The sequence below is a fragment of the Hyaena hyaena genome, unplaced genomic scaffold, assembly GCF_003009895.1.
Source record: "Hyaena hyaena isolate Hyena2069 unplaced genomic scaffold, ASM300989v1 scaffold_753, whole genome shotgun sequence".
NCBI classification, from domain to species: Eukaryota; Metazoa; Chordata; class Mammalia; order Carnivora; family Hyaenidae; genus Hyaena; species Hyaena hyaena.
The window spans coordinates 201358-228055 of NW_024081387.1; the positions used below are offsets into that span (position 1 = coordinate 201358).

Consider the following 26698-nt stretch of genomic DNA (forward strand, 5'->3'; position numbering starts at 1 on the left):
ATTAAAACTGTTTAATGAATCATCTTTGGAGAGAATGTTTTACTTATTTTGGGATCACAGTTCTATTCATTGTTTACTTTCTTTAGTACAATATGTCACTACAGATGGGACAACTACGGAATACTTTTCCACAGAGGGAAGGTTGATCTCACCTTGAAAGATCTGAAAATTAAAGTATCATTAGGAATTGTTTCAAGTACCTTTGTAAAGTAAAAGTATAAAAGAGTAAAACTCGTTTGATGTCAAGACCCAGGACTTTCCCAATCTGGCATACAGACACACAAAAAAGCCTCTGAAATTGTGTACAGCATCCATATAATATTGATTATAGTCAAAAGTGATGTTTGAAATAGGATTAAATGTCATTTTAAACATATTGATACAAAAAAAGTCCTAGAAAGAAATACTCAAAAATACTAAAGGTAATCAGATAGCATGGAAACTTTCCCCACCCCTCCATCTCTTTTCTTTATTTTTCAAAATCTTTATAATATTTTATTATATTGAGTTGTAATGAAAAAAATAAAAATAGACATGACATAAAAAGTCATGAGACAAGAAATCAGAATTCATTAAAATTTTTGAATACATCAAAATGTAACATATCTTTTTACAAAATTAACAAGATTCAGTGAAAAGAAAACAATTGCCAGGGATAATTTGCTTCACAAAAAACAAAGGTTATTATACAAAATACAGAAATATGTCTTAAAATTTTAATAAGGCAAACTACCCAAGAGAAAAATGGGCCAACAATACAGATGAGTAATTTGCTATGGAAATGCAAATAATCAAGAAATAAAGATTTTCAATTACTAGTTGAAAATTAGTGTTTCAGAGAAATGCCCTTCAAAAAATAAGATTTTTTTTTAATCATCAGATTGTAGGAGATTTGGGTCTCTTACCATCCACTGCTATTTAGAGCCTGTGGGAACAGAAATTCTTTTGACATAGTTGTTTGAAGTACAGCTATTACAATATTTGTGGTGATCAGTGTGATATGTTTCAAAATTAAAATGTGAGTACATTTTAACTTGGTAGGCCTTCTTTTAGGGATCTGTACTACAGAGATATACTGATTACACACATCTGTGGATATGTGATATCCAATATATATAATATCTATGTCTGTTTATGTATATGTTTATTCATAGTTATATTTATGTATGTTTATTCTTTGCTTGCGAAAACTAAGTAAATGACTATAAAATTTAACATACATCTATATTATGAGTATTACTACACTATCAAAATGAATCACACCAATATGTTTTGAGCTAGGGGATATTCATGAAGGAAAAAATGCAGAATTCGTAAGTGTGCATTTTTGTATATTTGTATGAGCAAGAAAAACACTGACAAAGTATAATGCCTAATTGATAATACTGATTCCCTGAGGTAGAAGGGAAAGAGGGAAGAATGAATATTAACTATTTTTATACATTGTATTGTCTGAGTTGAGCAAGACAACCTACGAAAAATAAAAAAAGTAATAAATTTTGCATTGGAAAGTGCAATAACACTAGCTAAATCTGGAATGGGGTTTGATTTTTCCCTTTTGATTTATTTTCCAGATTTTCTTTAATGTGCTTATATTATTTTAATAATGAAATAATAAACATACCTAAATTAAATAACAGTAAAAATTTTAGTTGTTTTAAAAAATGGGAACTCAAGTTAAGTAGCATTAAATCTCTGCAGATTAGTAGTATATTTAAAAAAATTATGTTGGCGGTGGAGTATATACACACATATATGATTATATAATTAAATTTTAAAAAGATAACTTTGCAATATTAGCCAGAAAATTCCCAAAAAAAGAAAAGAAGTATGAATTTTCTTTTTCATATACTTAGAATTTCTATTACCAAACTGCAGTTTATTAAAATAGCATGCCAAAAACAAGTAGTCAGATCAAAGGGACAAATGGAGATTCTAGAAATATGCCCAAGTTTATATAGAATTTTTTATAACAAAGGTAATTCAAACAAGTTAGGAAAGATGTAATATTTGATAAATGGTTGTCAGAAAATTTGCCACTCTTTAGGGGAAAAAACCCAGCTGGATATCTTTTAACCCCTTTATTAACAACAAATTCGTTAGATCAACAATTTAAATAAAACCATAAAGGGCCAACAGACAACCAAATAACACACATATATGTAAAATACATCGTGAAAAATTGGGAGTTCTAAAGGACTTTCTAAGAATGCCATAAGTAATAACAACTATAAGGGAGATATATCAATGGGATGATATACACATTTTAAAACCTTATTCACGATGGAGTGAAAAATTAAAAACCTGCATTTGAAAATGTTTGCAATTCTGAACATGGAGATAAAGATTACGAAATCAAATATAACAGCCAAAGGTCATCCACAGTTAGTAGAGAAGAAATACAAATATACTTAGTCTCATAGTTATAAACATGTGAGGAAACATAACAAGATCACATGGTTTTTCTCCTCAGACTGGTGAGGATAGAACAACATTAAAAAAAAAGAGAACCCTTATTATACCTGGGAAGACTATCAATTTTCACAATATTTCTAGACAACATGTTGAGAAATTAAAATGTTAAATGGATGGAGAGCATTATACTAAATGTAAAAAAAATAATGAACATGCTCTCTGACATAGGAGTTCCACTTGAGAAATTCATCTTGAGGAGATAATCAGCCAAAATATGTATGAAGATGTATGTTCACCTCAGTGTTGTTTATAAGAGGAAAAACTGAAGCAATCTAAACATCTCGATTTAAGGGAATAAGGTTTTAGAAATGTCACACAACATATCATAGAAATTGGCAAAGAAATTATAAAGAATGAGGCAGAGCTATTTTTATTAACATGGAAATGTGCATATAGAATCATTTTTAGTTAAAAACAAGTTCATGAAATAGCATGTTTAGTATAAACACACTCCCAAGTAAGTTAATGTTCATTTCACTATTTTGTTAACCAAATTGCTCAGTTTTGTTACAGTTGGGAGGGAACCTCAACAATAGAAACCTACATGGTGCTAAGATCAAGACACCTCTTGGCCTTAGCAATGCAAGAACCATTTAGTTTCTGAATCTTACCTATGTCGGTTGCTCGCGCCGGCAGAGGCCTCCGCCACTGGGTGACAAATTTGTAGGCATCCAGCCTGATCTCAATGATATTGTTTAATAAGGCCAAAAGAGGTGCCAGAGGAAAAGCCGCAACAAAGATGGTGGTAAAACCAAACTGCAAAACTGGAAAGGGAGTGCATTACATAATTAGCAATATAAACAATATCATTTTATTGAGTAATTTCTTGTGCCATATTAGGTACTTTACATAAATTGCTTTTCATACTTTCAATACCCCTACAAGGTAAATATACTCATCACATTTTGCAGCTGAGAAAATTATAGCTCATACATGTTAAGTAAGCTTTCAAAAGCGTAAACAGCTAAAAATGTTAACACCTGCAGTTAAACTCTGACCTCACTGGATTGAAAGTTTATGTGTTTTCCACCACTAGACCATGCAGCATGAAGAAAGAGTGAAAAAAAAAAAAGTCAAAGAGGAGGGCTTGAAGAAAAAATGCTCAGCTCTAGAAGGGACGTAAGAGATCTAATCTTGTCTTTTTTTTTTTTTTTAATAGATGAGAAAACTAAAGTCCAGAGTAAAAGCAAATGTCAAGACAATACAGAAAGATTTTAACAGCTTGAGTGGGAATCCTTATTTTCTTAATATAAATAAGTGGGCTTCTCAAATTAAACTCATACCAGGTCTATGCAAAGGTTTATCATAAGAAATAATTACTACTTTATCGGGGCAGGATGGTATGTTTTTGACTTGGAATGGATTCTGCTTTATTTTGTTCCCTTTAAATACCTGCACTAAAGCTAGGTGTTCTACTATGAGAAAACTCTTCATTTTGGACAAATGTTACAGCTGACAGAGGACAGAATCTGTGAACCTTCCAAGGACAATTCTTTAATCTCTTCTCTAGTTATGTTGAGATAAAGGTACAGATGTATTTTAGAATGCTTGGGTTTGGAAAGGACAGAGATGGTTTTCTCTCTTGGACAAAAGCCTGTGTGAACTAACAAAAGAGTATCAAGAAAGCCAAATAGCTGTGTAGAAGTTTCCTTCCTTACCCATTTCTAAATACTCATCCATCAGTCCGTGAATATTCATGGGCTGCAGATTCCAATCATTTTCCCACTGAGGTATGGAAGCATCTTGTACTCCTCGCTTGATTTTATGTCGTGACCACCAGTTCTGGATCAGCCTACATCACAGAAGAGACAATGGGCTTTTGAGCTGTTAGTTAAGCATGTAATAAACAATGTATAGTGCATTAAGAAAAGAGAAATATCACTACTCTGGGAGTACACCAAGCATTTCTGGGAATTGGAGATATTTGCATAGTCTCAACTTCCAAGTTTAGGATGAGAGAATAGGCCTCAGCCTTCCTAGCTCTTTAAATATCTACATATGTATCTGAGATTTATTCCCCCTCATATACTTAGGTGTTTCCTGATACTTATTAGACAAATTCCCATTTCTATGATTCCTTCCCCCACTCCAACCTATATAAATACTTAAACTTCTATGTTGCCTGTTCTGATAAGATCTGAGCCCTTCATTGCTTACAACCAAAACCAGCTGAGCTGTGCTCTTGAAACACAAGTAAAGTCATGTTCCACACTGAATAACAGAACCCTAGATAAGGTTTCCAGAGATACCTAACCTGCAATGTATTAGCTGTGTGACTTTTAGCAAGTCTATTCACCTCTGAATTTAGGAACATAAAGGATTTGAGTATTAACAATTACATTCTGCTAGTATAGTGAACAATAATTTACAGGCGATGGATCTGTGTCTCGGTCCATTTAAAAGACTTGGAAAGGAATTAACAACAGTATTTCCCTAGCATAGGGGCAGTCTTGAAATTACATGACACAGAAATATCCCAGTGTGCATATAGTGGGGACATCTGGGAAATTAATTATTTCAAGGTTAGATGACAATTACCTCTAGAATAAAGTGAATCCCACAGGATTCAGTGAACAGTACTCCAACTCTCACATATAATTAATTATGTACCTATACTTAGTGGGTGTCGAAAGAACAACATAGACCCAAAAGTCGGGTGGTTATTCAGTGTCTGTCTATCCCATGGAAGTTGCCTCTGAGACCTCATGAAGATGGAAAAGGGGTTGGGATTGGTTCATTTTTATTTCCTTCAGTCTGCTTAAGATTTTTCTTTAAAAAAGAGAACTATGTTATCAAATTTTGAAAATGATTGTTTAGTGACTGGTTCACTCCTGCTGGATTTGGAAGAACACCAACAGGATGTCCCTTATCATTGCACATTTGGGATTTGATATATACTATCCACATTGACCACTTGGACAAGGCCGTGGTGAAAAAGTGCTATCCAAAGTCTGTGGTATGTATAGAAGTACACGGACAATGGTAATAATAACCATTCTTAATAAGATAATGACTACTATACCATCTTGATGGTGCTTATGAAGCTATTTCTATCACAACACGTCAGACTCTCTGGTGGGCATTTGCTACCCAATCTTAGCTATTTTTAAATAATGTTCCCAAACCCTGTGTCTCAAAGAGATGAATCAAGGATAGGAAGGGAGATGAACGATGGAGTGGGCTACCCAATCTTCCCTCCCTACATCCCTATGCTCTCTTCATCTACAAGAGCTTCATTTTCATCCGTTTTAAATTTTGAGGATCTCTTCACAAATCTTTTCACAAAAAGATTCTGTCATTCATTAAGGTTAAAGATCACTGGGTATCTCATGCAATCTTCACAAATCCCTTATTTTATTAAAAATAATGTCACAGAGAGGTCAAGGAAATTATAAGCATCTTTAGCAAGAGGCAGAGAAAGTATCTGAACCAGGTCTCAGATATTTCATAGTCCATGCTCTTACCTGCCTAAAGTGTAACATAATATCTTATGGCAGATTTCAGAGTTGATATCACTTCTCCAGTCCTAAGGTCTCTGCTCTGAAATGTCCTGATACCATTTGAAGGCCAACAAGGAGAAACAATGATGGGATGATTTGATGACTAAACTGAAGCTATATCATCAATTAACTAGTCCTTCTTCTATAGTTAAGAAATTCCTTGGGGCGCCTGGGTGGCTCAGTCGGTTGAGCGTCCAACTTCGGCTCAGGTCATGATCTCACAGTTCGTGGATTCGAGTCCCATGTCGGGCTCTGTGCTGACAGCCAGCTCAGAGCCTGGAGCCTGTCTTCAGATTCTGTGTCTCCCTCTCCCTCTTACCCTCCCTTGCTAACGCTGTCTCTCTCTCTCTCACTCAAAAATAAATAGAACATTAAAAAAATAAAAAAAAAGAAATTCCTCAAAAGAGTCATGTTTTTAAACTTGATTAGGCCTCAAATCTTCCATATCACATTATTTTACATACAATGTATCCCACTGTTTTTGGAAGAGTAATATATTTTATATGATGTAAAAGTAGTCATTCAACATGTCAGCGTTTCAGATAGTTGAACCCTACCTAAAGGGACAAAATAGAATGCTACATATGTTTTGTTGTTTTTACAGTCAATCCTGTTCTAATGACTTTTTTTTTTTTTTTTGGTGTAATAAAGAGTACAAGTCCTCCCTATCCAGAATTTTATCTTTGTTTTATTCTTTCTTGAGGGAGGAGCATAAACGGAGGCTCTCTTTGCTAAACAACAACCACTTTGGTCTTTTGGTAGCCAGAAGAAGCCAGAAAGTTATTTTTATCCTCAAGAACCTGTACTGTCAACAATGCTTTAAAAATAGCAACAGGCATCTTAAGGTGTTGAACAGAGTACTAGGTACTTGACATGCACTGTTTCCTTTACTCCTTTTCAGTGTTCTCAAGGTACGTATAGCTATTGACCCCTTCTTAGAGATGTGAAAACCAAGGCTCAGAAAAGTTAACTAACTCACACATGGTCACACATTTCGTGAGCAGCAGGACAGGTAACCTTCATCTGTATGGTTAACAGGTCCCAATTCTTAAGAACTATGCACACTACCTCTATCTTTCTTCTTTGTAACTATATATAAGGCAAGTTTAAAAGATACAGTGCTCACGGGTATCCTAGTTCCATGAAGTTGTTCCATATTTGCTTCAAAAACATGATCACTCCCATCTGCAGGCAGAGGTCTATCAAACAGCCACTGGGATGACACTGAAACAGAACAACCACCTTGATTTTGCTCTTCTTAGTTGGTTGTACATTCCTTAAAACTGTACAGCACCTTCAAACTGTACAGCAAATTCTAAAACCAGGCAGCACTATCTCAGTGCATAAAAAAAAAAAAAAAAAAAAACAAGGAGACAGAACATGTATAAGGGCACCTGATAGCAATATTTTCAGTAATTATAAAGGAATAGTGATCAAAGTTACAACAGCAATAACAAGAAAGCTAACTTTTAATGAGCACTTATTATCTGCCAAGGTTTGTATTAGGCATGATCCCATTTAATGAATGCTCTGGAATACTATATATCTATTAACAATCAGGAGATAGAAAAATGTATAAGTTAGAATAAACTTTTTGTCTTAGAATAATTTTAAATGTAGAAAATTTGCAAAGAAAGTACAGATAATGCCCATACGCACTAGACTCCTCTATTGCCCCTTATATGTCACCAAAGTACATGTGTCAAAGCTGAGAAACCGACATTCTCTAATGTTTTCACGTGTTTAGCCTGGGCTTATGTGTTTTGAGGATGGAAGGAGATCACAGACATAAATTATCATTTTCATCACCTCTCATCAGAAGCTATAGGCTCTCCACACAACATCCCTAGTGACATTAATCTTCATCACTTGGTTGATACCATGTTTGCCAGGTATTTCTACTGTAAAGTTACTCATTTTGCCCTTTCCCCATTCTTTTCTGAAGCGAGTCTATAAGTCTAACCCACTCTCAAGATAGGAGGCAGCTGCTCTATATCCTAGAGAGGGAATATCTACATCAAATGTATCTTCTAGTAATAAAAGCATGCCACAGAATGTCTTGTCAGCATCACACCGTTTTGCCTTCTCCGTGCCTCTCTGCTTTTTCAGATATCCAACAAAGGGTAGCATTAGAACCCCCAAAAAGAAAAAATGGGATAACAATGAACATGGCAATCGATGTGTTTTGCTTGAAAACTTTGCACTGCAGAAGACAGTTGGGTAGGAAAGCGTGGGTCTGTTTCTTTAGAAATGGGTTAATGTCCTGCTCATAAGAACAATAGTCACTATAGCTTTGATCCACAGTTTCTATTTCTATCAAATTGGTACCAGTGGGACTTCAAAGGGAACAGATAATTAGGACATGAAGAGCCTGGTTTCCTGGTTCCAGCCCAGTAATTTAAAACTCCCTAAACTGAGCCAGATAGAGGGCTTGTCAGTGGTAATTTTTATTGTGTGGAGAAGTCTCAATTCTCCCATTTAAGACTGCCCCTTCTTTCTAGGATTAATTTAGGACCCCCTGAGCTCTGCTGCATATATATGGTAAATGGGTTCTGTGCAATGTCTGAAACAGAATAATTACTAAGCTACAGAGGCAGGCATAGATCACAGCTGCAAGCTGAAACTCTTTATTTTTATAGAGAGACACAAAGATGCAAATTAACTTCTTCAAGGTCATATAGTGTTGACTGTTGGTAATGGAACTGAAAGCCTTGGTCTATTGCACCCTAATCCTCTACTCTTGCACATAACACTAAAGATGAATTCTATTTACCAAATGTGTTTGTTGCTTTGAATACCAGAGCGTATTATTATGTGGAAAGGGAAAACAAAGACCATTACAGAACCATGTGATTGGCTCACTCTCCACAATCATAGGCCAAAGTGGGGAAGCTGGATGACAGGCCATTTGTAATTTTGTCAAAATTGAGCCTTTATGTCTTTGTGGTTTATAGGGCAGAAGTAGTTGTTGTGGGTCTGCCCCTCTCATATAATGGATCCCTTTGGAGAAATCTAGTCCTTCAACTCTAAAATTCACTGGGTAAGAGAGAGTCTATAATTACCATGAGTAAAAGAGGAAGGATGAGCAGGCAAAAGGCCCAGGCTTTCATTCCTTTGCCCCCCCCCTTGCCACCCAAATCATATGACTGTGGACAACATAGAGCTGGGGGCCTTCACATATGTTTCTCATTTGCTCCTCCTGAGAACCTCATAAGATGGGTGTTAGTATCTCCATTTTGTAGATGATGAAACTAGGTGACAGACAGGACTATCAGATTCTGGTACCCATGTTCCTTTCACACGAAGTATGTTTACTTTATATCCAATCTACATGTGTGAGTCAGCAATCATTCAGCCATCTCTTATCCAAATCAATATCCTTAACGTTTTCGATTGTGCCTATATGCTATACCAATGGTGGCTGGAAAGCATAATGTTCAAAGTGCAGACTCAGATGCTAGGTTGGCTGAATCAGATTGATGACTTCATCAATTTAGAAGTATGTTTCTATAATTGTAGGCAAATTATAGAGCTAGTCTAAATTTCTGTTTCCTCATCTTGAAGATGAGCATAATAATGGAGGAGGGCACTTGCTGGGACGAGCACTGGGTGTTATATGGAAAGCAACTTGACAATAAACTATATTTTTAAAAAAAGAATTCCTGCATTAATATATCTAGAACAGTTAGGGACAATTGCTGGAATGTACTGGCAGATTGTATGTGCTAATTAAATATTAGCCATTATTAACATTTTATATAGATTTACATAACATATTTATGTGATAGATTATACAGCATAGTATGAACAAAGGTCAGTAGAGCCAGTTCATAAATGTTTTTAAATAAAACCGAGGTATTTTTCTTTGTTTAAAATAGCTACCATAATTTGTGCCAGGGGTTTTACATTCATGATCCAGTTTTATCATCCTATCACCAATAGTACTGAGATAGCTATTCTTAATCACAATTTACAAAAGAAAAACTTGAGACTCGGAGATATTAAAATCATGGGTTTAGGTGGGACTGAATTAGAATGTAGATCGTCAAGACTCCAAAGACAAAATAGTTGTTACATGACATGGTTATATTCTTTTCTTGAAACTATTAACATCATCAAGAAAGGAAAAGGACGTCGTCGTTTGTATACTCCATATTACCCAGTAGAGTGCTGGATTAGAGTATGTGTCAATAGCGCTTGTGGTATGATTGAACTCACAGGGTCAATTTTTATCTTCCATTAAGTGTATTTACGTGTACAGTTCTAGAATTTCTAGGGTCTATTACAAACTCACATTTTTCATTTCACTGATTTTTTTTTGCCAAATGAATAATACTTTGTTGGAAAATACATCCATTATGTATGCCATATATATTGTGGAAAATGACTATAATGGTTATGAAATATTTTTCTTGACACCAGTATTTGAATTATTTCCCTGGGATATCAGTATTAGAATTATTTCTCTGGGATTCCCAAAGAAGAATGATGAATTCCAATAACTTTACACTTAAGAGTAAAAATATCCAACTAAATGAAACTATTGGTGACAGCAGTTCCTAAAATGGCATCAATATGCAGATCTATCTGCCTGTACCACTCTGTTCCCCACACTACGCTAAATCTAGTTGAACATTCCTGGTAAAAAGTAAGCCTTGGGTCCCTAACTGGGTAGATGAAAGGCTCATAGCCATAATCTGGGCTATGAGTGAAAATTGCAAGTTTGATTTGAGGACTTTCTGGAGAGCTGGAGTTCTGTAAGGTCTTCATCTGTTTTCGCCTGAGAGGATAATACCCAGGTAGGTGACTGTGGAGACAGAGCTTTGATAACTATCAGCTACAATGAGTGCCTTCCAAAGACCAGGGCTTGTGCTAAGTGTGTTATACAAATTGTCTCTTATTTATAAAAAACTTTGCAACCTAAGTATTACTCCTAAGTATAGATGAGGAGACAGATATTCAGAGGGATTAAATTAAGGGCAAAGAATTAGTAAGTAGCAAGGTTAGCATCCGAGCCAGTTTTCTATGATGTGAAGCATGTTGGTCTTTAGGAAGTTTTAGGCTTTCTCCTGTTATTGCAATCAACTAGAAGGCTCTAGGGAGACAATATCAATGAGGACTCCCTTGAGTTTTGGGGAAATTTTTAGAGACTGGAAACACCTGTTTTCTCAGGGAATCCTTTCTTAGCTTCTCTCTAAATTACAAGCTCTTATAATACTACCATATATTGAATTGGATTTTATATTAAAATAATTAAAACAATTTTGAACTAGAGAAGGAATAACCAATCTGACCAATGAGACTGAACAGAATCCAGAATTAGACATGATTTCAGATGTAGAATATAATAAGTCATGAAATTTTATTTTGCTGAGTGATAAAAAATGTATTATTAATTACATATGTGATTGCTAACTGGGGCAGGTGGATATCTTGATTACTCTTTACATAAAAATAAGCTTCCAATGCACTAAAGATGTTAATATTTTTTTTTAATTAGTAAAAAGTACAATGTGAGTTTTTAATTTTCAGAATTAAAAACACCTTATTTGGCATGATATAAATGCCCAAAGTCATTAACAGCAATGATATTTTAGTTGAAAAATGTTCTAGAGTTTTTTAAAAAATGTATCAAAACAAAATTGAGACATACAAGAAAATGAGAAATCTCTTCAGCAAATTTGAAAGATTAGAGCCTATTTTTTTAGTTTATAAATTACTAGTACAGAGGAAAAAAAGTCTAATGGAAATGAGCAAGAATAGCACATACACACAGAAATATAAAATATCCAACAATTGTACAAAAAGTGTTCTCCATCTTACAATTAAAGGAGCTGAAATCGAAAGGAGATATCTTTTAGATTTTATATTGCTAAAAATTAAAATGTTTCTGTTGGCAAAAATCTGAGGAAGCAGGCTCAGACACTATAAGTAGGGGCTGGCATTTTGGAGGACAATTTGTCAGTCTCAGTGATAATATACAATGTGTTTAACCTTGTCATCTAGCAATACGAGACCTTTTGTTTCCATGACATGCATATTATAAATCAATATAAAACTATGAGACTTGGAAGACATACATTTATATACTTATAGATTGGTGTTTCAAGTAAGATTTCTTTTGGATGGCATTTCCCTGCTTACAAGGAAACCTAACATATTTAAAAGCTCAAAAACCCATGAAATAGATAATAATAATTCCACCAAACTGAACAATCACTGGAGCTAAATTTTTGGGCTTTGGGAATGAGGAAATAGATTTGATAGAAAATTAAAGAGCTGAGGTCAGGATTTTAGGTTTTAACTTTTAAGTACACACACTTTTGTGGAAAGATGTAGTTCCTTCATTAGTGAACTCTTAAGAACTCTCTACCAATAATGCATCTCCAGCATGCCTGAAACCTTGTGTCTCCAACTTCTCTGTCTCTCTCTCTTCCCACACACTCCCTTTCCATAGTCATTGTCGCATATCCACGCCCAGGCCCACACCTACCCTTACAAGGTTACTTACTTCCTCCAGTCTCCACCGGTTAAAAAGTTTATTGTAATTTCCTGGATGGCCTACAAATCTGTAAAAAGCCATTTCAATTCATTAGCATTTACATGGGGTTGACTGAAGAACATCTAATGCATCACAACAAGTGCATGTGTAGGCAGACATAAATGTTCACTGGTGCATCTTGTTCCTGAACTGAACTGCTGACTTAGGCCATGCTTACACATCAAAGTACCTGACTTAAAAAGGAAAAAAGTGATGTTTGAATTCAATGCCAGTGGGATGAGAAAGTACAGAGAAACCAACCAAAGGAAATTTTCCACTTTCACCTGTAGATCTTTAATGTTTTGTGGGCCTAACTAGTGAATATTAATGTAATGCGAAGGACTGTTTAGTTTAAAATGGCTCTAGCTTCAGTATGTTTCCACAGCACTGGCTGGAGTGTTGAGCATACTTTAATATGTTTCTTTTTCATATTGTGCAACAAAGATAGGGAAAAAAATGTTATCACCATAGGTAGAAGTTTCCACACGAAGGAACTGTGACCTAGGGTTATAAAAACATTATTTTCGTATTTATCAAAACCATCACTGATGATTAGATAATCACCATTCAGCCCAAGCATGGCATATAAGTTTTATCTTTTATGCCAACTTTAATTGGTAGTGGAAGTTTTCCTGTAGCTCAAAGTCTTTCGATTGAAACATATGTGAAGACTGACTAGCAGTTTTCCGAGGCAGGGGACAAGAATTTGCCACCCTTGTTAACAAACTGGCAATGGAATGGTTGGCAATCTTTTTCACTCTGCAAAGATAATGTGCATAAAGTTGACTTACCTCCCCAAAAAGAAAGCAATATAGAAGATAGAACTATTTAAATTAACAAACTGGAAAAGGAACATCTTCAAAGCAAAGCTGTTTTCCCATTCAGATTCTGTTCGAGGATATTCTAAAAGGAAAGCAGGATATGTTTACATAGATGAGGTGAATAACACAAAACATGGATATAGACTCAGAAGCCCCATGTTCATGTTCTGAACTAGTTCTACAAGACACTTGACATCTCTGAGTTGTATGTAGGTCTGTGTCTGCAAAATGTGAATGATAATATCTGCTGATAAAAGGATCCAATGATACAATCTTTAGATTTTTCCCAGAGCTACAAAAATACAATGCCTGCTATTAATATATAAAGAGTTTCAGGATTCTCTCTGCTATTGTCATTTGGAAGTAACCATATACATTGGATCAGTCCTTCACCCAACCTGGCTATGCTCTAATAAGTACCTAAATTATCCACAGAGTTCTTTGAAGAATGGATATTTTGCACAGATGGAAGTGGAATGGTAAAAAGGAAAGACCTCAGTCATAAGAGCCGAGCTCCTATCTCAACTTTACACTTAATTTTCTGTGGATCTCAAGTAGATCTCTTCACATTTTTTTGCAACAAGTTTTAACATTTATGAAACAAGAATTTAGACAAGATGATTTCAAGAACTTTGTCTACTCTCATGTCTTATGTTTCTATGACTCTTCAAACAAAACAAAAATAATGAGAGAGATGGGATAAAGATGGCAGTGTGTATTGCAGCCTCTACTCCCACCAGGTATCCAAATAATGTTATAAGATCTGTTTGCACAGCTAATATGGGTTTTAATACAATTAAAGAATTCAAGAAAGACAGAAAATAGATGGGATCTGATTTCAAGAAAAGATGGGCCATGACGTACGCATGATCCAGACACAGAACAGGGGGATCGGTCTGGGGGAGTCCAAGTCCAAAGAGAATATGTGCCAGAAATGACAGGGGTCTGTGGGGCATGCCCCAGGCTGACTGGTTGTTGGACCTTAGTGAGAGCAGTCTGGAGAGCCCATGTTCCCCCAAAGTTTTGGTCGATGGTGTTTTCACTGCTGCTGCATTCTAAATAGTTTGCAAATTTAGCATAAAACTTATTTAGAGATGAGAATATGGATTTTTTAAAAATCCCCATTGTGTAGTTTGTGTTTGGTTTTCCACTTCTAGTTCTATTACATCACAATCCACAAACATTCCCGTGTAATTTCTGCTTTGGGTCAAAAAAGCTGCAGTTTCACTTGTCTTGAAATTACTTGGATATATTTTGTCTATGTTATCAAGTGTTTGAAAAGGATATATATATTTTTTGTTGAGCATCCCATTTATATATATTTTAAGAGAAGCTTGCTAGTTATGATATTCAAAATGCCTTATATCCTGGCTTATATTTTGAGTATGGATTTGTCAAAAAATTTTTTTGGTACTTCTATCACATTTTGCTTTCTATATTTTGAAAGTTTATAAAAAGATGTATACAAATCATGACTATTATACCAATCTGGCAGACTGATTATCAGTATGAAGTATCTCTCTTTCTCTCTCAAATAGATATGAAATTCTGGTTTGTCTAATATTAACATGGTGAGTTTGTTACTATTTTCTTGATATATGTGCTCTTGTTTTTGAATTGACTTCTGTTTGACAAAACTGAAACTCTTTTCATCAGTTGGCTTAATTTAAAAAATGTTTTAATGTTTATTTAGTTTTGAGAGAGAGAGACAGAGAGAGAAAGAGACCACGAGGTGGGGAGGGGCAGAGGAGAGAGAGGGAGACACAGAATCTGAAATAGGCTCCAGGCTTTGAGGTGCTGATGGAAGGCCCTTGAGATGGGAGTAACACTGGGTTCAGGGAGGGTAAATCTAAGAAGAAAATAAAATGAGTAGAATACTTGATGATTTGGATGTGTTTAGAGACCATCCAGAGCTGAAGCAGAAAGTTTGGGATAAATTAATGAAAGTATGTAGAAAATCAAAGAAAAAGTGCTATTATTAGTGTCATGAAAATATAAAGATTCTATAAGAAGGAAAACAATCATAGTACACCCCTTACCTTAGATATAAAAATAGTTATATAGAAACAATGATGTAAACATTAATCATTAATTTGAATTAAAGTTCAAACCCACTGAAGGGTGCCTGGGTGGCTCAGTCAGTTGAGGGTCTGATTTCGGCTCAGGTCACGATCTCATGGTTCTTGGGTTTGAGCCCCACTTTGGGCTTTGCACTGACAGCTCAGAGCCTGGAGCCTGCTTCAGATTCTGTGTCTCCCCCTCTCTCTCTGCCCGTCCCCTGCTCATGCTCTGTCTGTCTCTCTCAAAAATATATAAACATTAAAAACTTTTTTTTAAAGTTCAAATATGGTGACTATACCTACTCTGGAAGGAGGAGAAATTGTGTGTGTGTAACATGTGATGGATGGGAAAGTGTGCAGGGACAGAACACTGCAGGGAATGTTAGGACCTAATTTCTTGTCATTTGGAATGGAAAGGCAACAGCTTCCCAAAACTGAAAAATCCAAGAATGTCAGAGAAACATGTTATTTAGCAATAGGATAGGAAATAACAAGAGAAATTGCTAAAATTATTAAAAAGTAGTCTCTCAGGAAAGTGGAAGATCAGGTTGGGTAATGTGGCAGAGTACTGGTTTTAATTATAAATTTATTAATACCATTTTGCCTTTTGATTTGTGTACATGTAGTACAATACTTTGGTAAAAATAAATATTGGGAGAAAAACTCAAGTAAGTTAAGAGGTAGGGGGGAAAAACACTTCTATGTAGGGAGAACTAGGTTTGTTAACTACGTACACTGACTCTGTAGTTATGCAATGTGCTCCAACCTTCCATGCATGCCTTTCATTTTGATTGACAATTTATAAAATAGAAGTTGATATTAAAAATGCTAAAACAGGGGTGTCTGGGTGGCTTAGTTGGTGGAGCATCTGACTCTTGATTTTGGCTCATGTCATGACGTAGGATCCAGCCCCGCACTGGACTCTGCTCTGACAGCCCAGAGTCTGCTTGGGATTCTCTCTCCCCTTGTCTCTCTCTGCCCCTCCACAGCTTGTGTGCACTCTCACTCTCTGTCTCAAAATAAATAAATAAACATTTAAAAATGCTAAAGCAACTACAGGCTGATATGCACATATGCTATTCTTTAATTAAGGAACGAAGTAAAAACAAAGGACTTACCTAAGTTGGTGAGAAGGTAAGCAATTTTTTCATAAGCCTGTAATGAGAGAAAACAAATAGCGAATGTCATTCTTTTCTTGAGAAAAGGCTGCATTTACACTATTCAATGAAACATCTGAAGTGTATTCTACAAACTGGCTACATTAAAAAATTTTTTTATGCTTATTTATTTTTGAGAACAAGAGAGACAAAGCACGAGCAGGGAAAGGGCAGAGAGAGAGAGAGAGTGGGAGACACAGAATCCAAAAAAAGGCTCCAGGCTCTGAACCGTTAGCAGAGCCAGATGTGGGGCTCCAACTCACCGGACCATGAGATCATGACCTGAGCCAAAATCTGATGTTCAACCCACTGAGCTACCCATGTGCCCCAAAGTGGCTACATTTTTAATTAAACAGAAGCACGCTTTAAAACTCACTATATGGCGCTTTACATACACACACACGCGCGCGCGCACACACACACACACATACACACACTAAATGCATATCATCTGTAATATAAACATGTTACAAATGTGTGTGTGTGTGTGTGTGTTTATCTTATTTTATTCTGGTAACTGTCTTTATTTCCATTTTACAAATCGGGGAAATGAGACTAAAAAAAATGAAAAATGTTTTTTCAAGAAAAGTCATTCAACTAATCAATAGCTGACCTGGAATTTGATCCCCAAGTTATATATGCTTTTAACTATACTGGAAGTCTAAGTAGAAGTCTGAATTCTTCTTTATTACTGACAATGAATTTTCCAAATTAAGACAAACACTGTGTGGTAGTTTGTACTCCTAAAGAACAAGATTGGTTCGGTGTTACAGTAAGACTGGTAAGTCAAATCTGTTGAATCCAAAAGTAAGTTGCTTTTCAATATAACTATATAACTTCTTAATTCAACAAATTATTCTTTAGATTATAAATTCCAGTAACTACCTGTTGGCATGCAAAATTAAAAGGTAGGTATCTGGACACTCAAAAATTGTTCATGTGCCCTAACAGTTCTTTCATTAGAACTATTGTAAGTATTCATGTTAGCCATGATTCAAACCTACCTCTTCTCTAAAGCATTATCCTGAGCCAGAAAGATTATATTGAGTATAAACAGTCTCATTTTACCTCTTGTGTAGTTTGTTGTGGTCATTGTTTTAATCTTTAGCTATATACACAAACTGTGATTTTTTAAAAATTTTAGAACAAGATTACCTTGAATTCATGAGTGCCAAACTTGTCCTGACCTGTAACATGTTCTTTTCCAAGCTCCATTTATCAAGTAAGATGATTATAGAAGGGTTTCTAAAGCAGTGTGACAGGATAGATTTTACAAATCAACAGTACTTTAGTGGTACTGTACTTCTAGCACTAAATTGAGTGCCCTCATGGAGACTGAAAGAAAATTTTACTTAAATAACTGCCATTTAGAGTATTTGGATGGTGCCAAGCAGTGCTTTAGAGATAATATGATTTGATTTGGTCCTTACAACAATTTTATCAAATAGGTATAATGATCCCCATTTTAGAGAACACTAAACCATTGTTTAGAACATCAGGTACCTTGCTGCATCAAGTAACCCTACTAAACTAGTAGTTCTCTTCTACCATTTATCCTATGCCTTGTCACAGATATCATTTCAGATTTTTGTCATCTGGCACATAGAACCTATTTCCCTGCAATGGAAATATCCATAGGTGATGACCCCATGGATTACAATAATCTTTGGAAGAATGTTATAAATCACAAAAATGCTGTGTCACCCCTGGGAATATAGCTCTTGGAAAGCTTCCTGGTGTACTCAAGAACCTCCATCATCTAAGGCCCAGACACTAGCTAACGGGTACCACCATGATGCTGAGCTATGGAGTCAACTCCCCCAGGCTGACTTGTTAACTCCAAAACCACAAAATTCAGGAAGAAACAACAATTGGAGATATCTAACTGTATGGTGTATGAAAGCAATCATGGTGTGTGTGTGTGTGTGTGTGTGTGTGTGTGTGTAAGGTGGGAATGGATATGTATTTGGGGGAGGAGAGAATAAGGAAGGTTCAGAGACAGTTGTTGTGGTAACTACATTATATATGTACATTACAGATAGATAGATAGATAGATTGATAGATAGATGATAGATAGATGATAGATAGATAGATAGATAGATAGATGATAGACAGATCTCATGTTAGAGAAGCTATACTTTTTTAAGGCTTATTTCTTTATTTTGAGTGTGTGTGAGAGAGAGAGAGAGAAAGAGAAAGAGAGAGAGAGAGAATTCCAAGCAGGCCCTGTACTGTCAAGCATGGAGCCCCATGCATGATTCAATCCCACAGACTGAGATCATGCATGGCCTGAGCCAAAAACAAGAATCGGGCGCTTAATCAACTGATCCACCCAGGGGCCCTGGAAAACATATACTTCTAAACATCATTCACTAGTGCATTCAGTAAGCTGAAATTATCTTAGTCATATATATTAATTATGTTAAAACTATTTATTATGAATTTCTAATAAGCAGATAGTGTTTGAGAAGACAGTAAACAGGGGCACCTGGGTGGCTCAGTCGGTTGGGCATCTGACTTCAGCTCAGGTCATTATCTCACGGCTTGTGAGTTTGAGCCTCACATCAGGCTCTGTGCTGACAGCTTGGAGCCTGGAGCCTGCTTTAGATTCTATGTCTCCCTCTTTCTCTGCCCCTCCCCATTTACTTTCTGTCTCTCCTTCAAAAATAAATAAACATTAAAAAAAAAAAAAAGCACAGTAAACAGACACACATAGTCTCTAGTTTCATGGAACTTGTATACCAGTGGTTAGAGACAAACGACAAATACGTAATTGGTCAGGAAAAGAACAGTACCCAAAGGGAAAATACAGGAGGCTGGGCATATAGAGAAGGGTGGTGGGCACCCTTTTGCAGAGTCAAAAACAAATTGCTCTTCCCTAGTAATCTACCTTTCTGAATTTCTAGAAACCATGGATATAGACATGAACAAACTAAACAAATGCTTTTTTAAAAAGCTGGTCCTCTTATTAAATGAGTCATTTGGCATTACTTCTTTTCCACATTAAGAGGTGTGGTCCAACCCTTTGATCCGCCCTATTCCACAATAACGTATTTACATTGTAATTGGTAACCAAGTGTTAAAGAAGCTAGGTACATTCGAGGTCTTCAGTGCTCTGGCCCATGAAAGCAACATAGGGATGTATGCTGTCAAATCTAGAGATGGAAATAAATCACTAATGTGAAAGAGTCCAGAATCAACCTGGAGTACTTTAGTTAAATGTATTTAGAGTTACCTATTTTTTTTTCTGGTTATAGCGTATACATGTCACCTAAATGTTAAAATGAAAAGAGGATCAAAAGGAGCTCATTCATTTGTTGACAATGTTGAGATAGTTTAATTGGATTAATCTCAGAAATTTCAAAGTAAAGGAGTATTTCTTCAGTGATGTTTCTATTTTCTCTTTAAAATTACACATTAATCATGAGACCAGACAGCTGTCATGCTTCTGTAAACTAATCTTTAATTAATTAAGGTTTGATTGCCAAGCAACAAGAATATACATTTTGGAACACGTGCACATTAAAAAATTTTTTATTTCTATTTTTCAAAAATTATCCTATCTTATATTTATTATCTTATCTTATCTCATCTTACCTCTGAGATCCTGACCTGGGCCAAAATTAAGAGTTGGATGTCAACCGACTGAGCCACCCAGGCATCCCTGCACATTTTTAATTTTCATTAAAATCTTCTTGTAAATATTACCTGATATAACAGTAACCATGCTATTTATGGCACCTTTAAGTAGTATAGCATTCAGGGCAGCCACATGAAGGATAAAAAGGATGGGATTAGTGAAGAGTAACTCCTGGTTTCAAATTCTGGCTTTGTAGATTTTTAGCTGTCTACTTGGTAAAGAGATGTTAAAATAATAAATTGAAGTTTTAATCATTGTTAAACTATTTGTGATTTAGTTTTGAAAATGCAGTTTCTGATCTTAACTGTGTATCAAAATTACCTCAGATCCCTTAAAACCATGATTTCCAAGTTGTATTTTAGGGACTGACTGGATCAGAATCAGGTGGAGAATATTTTGAATGTTTTGTTTCACATAAATATATGAAAGATTTTACATAAAGATTCCCTAGCTTCACAAAGGAGATTCTAAGTGGGACTCAGGGGTCTCTAGTTTTTTAAGTGTTCCAGGTGCTTTGAAGCACAGTAAGAACAGGAAACAATCTTCATTACTTTTGTGATCTATAGAATGGACTTGTGATCACATTTTAATTATTTTCACCTGTATTTTTATCCCAAATGGAATATTCATTTAAGGATTCTATGATCCATTTGTTTTGAAAGCTTAGAAGATGTATATTCTTCTTTTTTTAACGTTTATTCATTTTTGAGAGGCAGAGAAAGAATGCAAGTGGGAGAGGAGCAGAGAGAGGGAGACACAGAATCCAAAGCAGGCTCTAAGCTGTCAGCACAGAGCCAGACGTGGGGCTTGAACCCACAAACTGTGAGATCATGACCTGAGCTGAAGTCAGATGCTCAACTGACTGAGCCACCCAGGCGCCCCTGAAGATGTATATTCTTTTTAATTATTAGTTTGAATGAAAATAATGAGTGATACAAAGTTGAAAAACACTGAAAATATAATTCCAACAACAAAAATAATTTTGAGCAATCTTAGCAAGATGCTATGATTTTTGCAATGTGAATAATATTCAAGATGCTAGAAAATTTAGAGAACAGAATATTTAAAATTTATTTGAAGAATATATTATAAATTCCTTTATGACAAAGACAAAGGCCTGGAGATACAAACACAAGGAGGCCCTGCTCATAAGGAGCTCATCCCCAGATAGTGGGAGAAAGGCAAGCCCCAAGCACTGTAACAGGAAAGCACTTACAAGAGGGGTTGTTTAATTCTCTCAGGGGAGTCTGATAAGGAGGGAGAATAGGCATGTCCACACACCTTGTGAGAAAAACCACAAAGAAGAGATTTTTTGATTCTACGTTTAGGATTGAGAAAAAACTTTATGGAGGAAATGATCCTTTTCTGGAATTTTCAAAGATAAAGAAATAGCTTTCAAAGAGATAAAAGAAAAAAAAGGTAAATAGAGGAAGCACTGTGGACCAAGAGACACAGTTGTGAAAAAGTAAAATGCCAGGGAGCAAGAAGTGGTTTTGTAGGCTGGAGGGCAGAGTGTGAAAGGGAGGGAGTGAGGCCCAACTTCAGACAAAAGGAGAAAAGAAAACTGACTTTAAATAATGGAAGGCCTCCATGCTTTGCTATTAAATTTAGAATTTACACCAGAAGCAAAGGAAACCTATTAAGCAGTTTCAAGTCCAGAATAAAATGACTAAATCTGCAATTTAGGAAGATCCTTCTAAGATCAGTGTGCAAGGGAGATGAGAAGAGTTGAAAAACAGAGACAGGAAGACTAGCCAGTTAGAAGGCTACTGCAATGGTCCAAGTAGCTGAACTAAGGAGGCAGAAGTGAGAATGGTGTGTAGGGAATGGATAAGAGAGAGGTTACAGAAGCAAAAGTCGAAACAATCACTAACGTGATGAAAGAGACAAAAGAAATGCATGAATGACTTAATATATCTGTGTACATTAAATATTAAAAATTTCTGATTTAAAAAATTGTTGGACTGATTGAAACTGCTTTGCCATGCCTGTGTTTTGTAATTTGATGCACATGTATTATAGCTGAAAAGCATATTAGATTAGTAGACTATTTTGACTGATGCCAAACCCTAATTTGGAAAATATGATAGCAAAAGGATCACACAGTCTAGCTATTAAGAAACAAAAAGCACATTTTTATGTGCTGGCACCTTTAGTGTTTGTCCAAAAATAACAAATGGTAGCATTTGGTATTCCAAGTCATTCTTTTTGGTAGTATAATTTTTTAAGCATTGACATTTTAAGATTAATGGTTTTAATTACTGTTTATTTGATTATGACCTTAAATTAATTCTGTGGGTTCAGGTAAATCAGATGGGCTGTTTAATAATGTGAAGTATCTTAACATCTTGATTAGGGAGGAATACATAAATTCAGAAGGGCACTATGGCTTTATACTGATTAAATCAGAGGAATGTAACATTATTTTCACATTTGTTGAGTTGGCTTTGTAGTTCAATTCCTTTCTGCTAAATCCATTTAAAAATCTTTTCCTAATAATTACAAGGGCAAAGGAGAAGTTTTATGGCTTAGTCCACCTCCAACAATCTCTAAATCTTTATCAAAGTTCCCAACAGGTAGAAATAAACATTTAGAAAAAAGAAAGTCAATCTTGTCTCCTCTCAGGAACAACAGATGAGCCACAGCACTAGGTAGTTACAGGGTTTCTGTATTTAATTAAGTAGAGCTAGTGTGATTTTGGGAATTTCACAAGATTGTTTTTATGACAAAAATAATGCTATCCTCATCTGCCTCCAGAGATCTTCTTTCTACAATTAGAGATTCACTCCATCTAGTTCAGACTTTGTTATCTGAAAAAGGCAGTACTTTGGAATAAAGACTATATCAAGCCTCATTAAATGTACAAACTCAGTGAAAACAAGTTGTATCTGAAGCTTATGAGAGAGAAGACTATATATATGTGGGTCCATTGTTATTCTAGGGAAGGGACGGTAACTGGGGCTGGGGGTTGGAAATGGGGTCAGAGTCTGAGCATAAGGGGCTGGTAATTCAGAAGCACCTGGAATAATATGAAATTGGAGTCTGGTACACCAAGGGAAACATCAGGAAATTTTCAATTTCTTGAATTTTCAGTGAAAATAGAATTCTTTTGTAAGGAAAATGTACAAAGGTAAAAGCTCCCATTTTATTCAATTACAGGTTCTGATCATGACAAGTTCTTCAGCTTCACTGAAAAGATAGGTAGAAATGAAGGATTGGACCCTGGATCTGTAGGTTCTGTTCCCAGAGGTGTCATGCTTGCCTTCCCAAGCATAAGTTAATTAAACACATTTGGTTTCTTCATTTCTTTGTCTATGTAATATTTTCCATCTTCAAAAATATTAGCTCAGCTCATTAATTCACTCAATATGTTTTTGAAGATCAGTAGGTCTTTGGAACAAATTGTCAAACACAGGAACGCAGGGTTCTCTTTTGAAGGCACTAATACTTGACAGTGAGGGGAATAAATAGATATGAAACCATTTTCATTGATTACCTCCAATGGGTACAATGAGTTTATGGTAGGATGGATGATGGTGGAATTTTGGGTGGAAAATAGAGACTTTTCTTAATATTTTTAATGTTTCATACTGTCAGTACTTTATATAGCAACAATGTATTGATTCTGTAACTTAAAACTAAAAAAGATAAAAATAATAAAAGATAAAAGTTTAATCCTTCAGAAAGGAAAAAACTTATTAAGAAGAAGTAAGACTACTGAAAATTAGCCCAATGGTATGATTTTTGCATGAACTAATTAAATATTTCAAATTTTCTTATATTTTAGACATATATTTGATCAAAAGAAATAATACAACATGTTAAATGTGATTCCCTTCCTATAGACAACTCTGAGTGCTTAGAAATTGATGAATGAGTACTAGGTAATATTTAAAGAAAAAAGTGAAAAAAATTATAAGTAAATGAAGATGTAGTTTGAAGAATTTAGGAAGAACAAAGAAAATATCATTGGTATTCCTAGACTGAAGATAATAAATAAACTGTATCATTGAAAGATGAAAAGAAAGGGAAAAATGAAGAAAATGTTGGTATTTTACAAGAAAGAGAATGCAGTGTATATAGACTTATAAAGAGAAATAAAATTTTAAGATATTGAAGAGAAGCAAATAGGAAAAAGGCTCACATTTATTGAGACCCATCCACGGACTAAAGGAGATCTCACTTAATCTTTCAATACTCCTATGCATTAGTTTTATCATCCTCACTTGAAAAATCAAAAAAATAAAACTTGGAGATGTTATGTGGTATGGCCAGGATCACAAAGATCAAGTGCAAATCTTTGCTTTGCTTCTGTCCACTGTCCACTGGTTTTTATTAAGACACCAAACTAAAGAGAGACACCACAAAGTGAAGAGAGCCTGGGCCATATTCAGAGGGCAAGGGAAGGGGGAGCACGCATGGGAACAGAGGGAATAGAATGTGTGTTTGCGTGTGCACGTGCGTGTATGTATGTGTGTGTGTGTTGGCATGCTGCTCGGCCACTGATAAACCTTTTCTCTATGCGGTGAAAGCTGCGACTCATATACATTCCATTCCACTTGTTCCAAATTTTATGTCATGTAGAATGTTTTAAAAGTAAAGGGTTCTTTTTCTGATTATAAGTAAAATCTACATATAAATATTTGAATGAACCAAAAAGGTTACACTAATCAAATATCATCCCACTATTGAGAGAGAACCACATTGTATTGTCATTCCTTATAGTTTAAACATTTTATTGTTATTCCTTTATAGTTTCATCATGCAGGTGAGTTCTAATGGGAATCAAGTGTAGTTGTATATACTTTTTATGTAACTGCATGTCATGTCCTTAAATAATATTAAAATAGCATTTTACTTATATGATGTTCCTTAGAATTTGAATTAATATTCTCTTAATTTTGCTCCTTTAAGGTGTCTGTTGCAAATTTTTACTACTTTAAATAATATAATAAATAATATAATAAATCTTGGACTTCCATCATTGATAATTACTTTAAAATATCAGAAATTAATATCAAATATTTATCTTTTACTAGTTTTAAATGGAAAATAAGCTTATTGTTAAAAAATGTGAAAATGCAAAATATTTTTAACATTAGAGAATATGTAAAGAAAATAATCACCAATACTTTTCAGAGATAACTCCTGATAACATTTTTATGTGTACTTGTGATTTTTATCTGTGTGGCTATAATTGCTCATTGGTTTGATTTTTGATACTATCTCCACCAGATATATTTTTAAAATCAGGCTTATGTTTGTTCCTAAAGCATTACATCTTTGTCTAAATTTGGGGTTAATTTATAGAACAGGAAATTATCTTCTTATTTAAAATTCAAAAGAACATCTTATTAATACAGTGTCTTAGATGACAAAGCATTACTAGTTTGTAATCATTTTTTCCCAATTTTTTTCATGTTTGATACTGTACTCAGGATATCTACATGTCCTTTTAGTTGTTTTGAACATATTTTTTTTTCCCAGAGAACCTGACATTTTCTTGGGAATGTTAAAAGTTATCAGCATAGTGATTACATAATATTGTAATATTTTAATGTCTTTTGTATCTGTAAGTGTCTCTGACTAGGTAATTAGTGATTTTTCACCTATCAAATACCCAGTGGTTCCCCACTGCCCACAAGAAAAAAAGATGATGTCCAAATTACTGACATACTATTCCAGATCTCCACAGGTGGGCACTGACCTACTCTTCTAATCTCTCTTTCTTCATTTTTCAGTAAATTTATGTTTCATAGACCCCTTTACCATTTCCTTTGAACAAAGAATATGCACTTCTGGGGTTCTATTCATTTGTGGGTTGAATTCCCTCAAATAACAGTCTGCTTTCTGCTCTTTCTTGGCTCATCAGAATAAGTACCCTGTCTTCTTTGCATGCAGACTTCTGATACACCATCATAGACCCACCAATTTAAGGGGCAACTGGTGGTTACTCAAAGCCTTTTGTGCTTTGACTAAGATACATTCATTCTTCAGTGTGTTCTATGTCCTCACTAGCTTATAAGATCATCCTAAATAGCAGGACTCTGACCAGTCATTTATGTCAACTAACCTACTAAAAATAGAAAAATAGTCTTTAAGTTCAGACTGATCTTAGTTAGTTGCTTGTGTTCCCTGGAAATAAACACATCATTTATTTAGCCTCCTTTTCCTCAGATAATTAAGCCAAACCTACTAATCTCTGTTTACCGTAAAATTGTCATAACCAACTGATTTTGTTAGAACCAACATCTTTAACTGTCTACCAGAAGAATAATCATAAATACAAAAACCTACAACATCTATATCATGAATGGCTCCTCCTTCAATGTAGTGATTTTGTGCAGTGTGCGACCTGAAGTACCCTATATATACTACCATCCATGCTTCCCCATCTTTGTTATATTTTTTCAATGTTTGTTATTTACTTTAATCTATGAGCCAAGGATATAAATTAAATATATTATGTGGTTTATTTGGAGACACTGCAAACAGCATTTTCCT

At 35.1% G+C, this 26698-nt stretch overlaps 1 protein-coding gene across 1 annotated transcript in view; it reads right to left on the reverse strand.

The window, feature by feature from the left end:
* The window catches only part of ANO3 (anoctamin 3), a 398246-nt gene that overhangs the window by 12536 nt on the left and 359012 nt on the right, over positions 1-26698 (reverse strand). The window contains exons 19-24 of the mRNA XM_039218371.1: positions 16516-16552; positions 13308-13419; positions 12487-12544; positions 7102-7199; positions 4134-4267; positions 3087-3239 (exon numbers count right to left, since the gene is read on the reverse strand). Coding sequence (XP_039074302.1) covers positions 3087-3239; positions 4134-4267; positions 7102-7199; positions 12487-12544; positions 13308-13419; positions 16516-16552 — 592 coding nt within the window. The remainder of the gene's footprint in view (positions 1-3086; positions 3240-4133; positions 4268-7101; positions 7200-12486; positions 12545-13307; positions 13420-16515; positions 16553-26698) is intronic.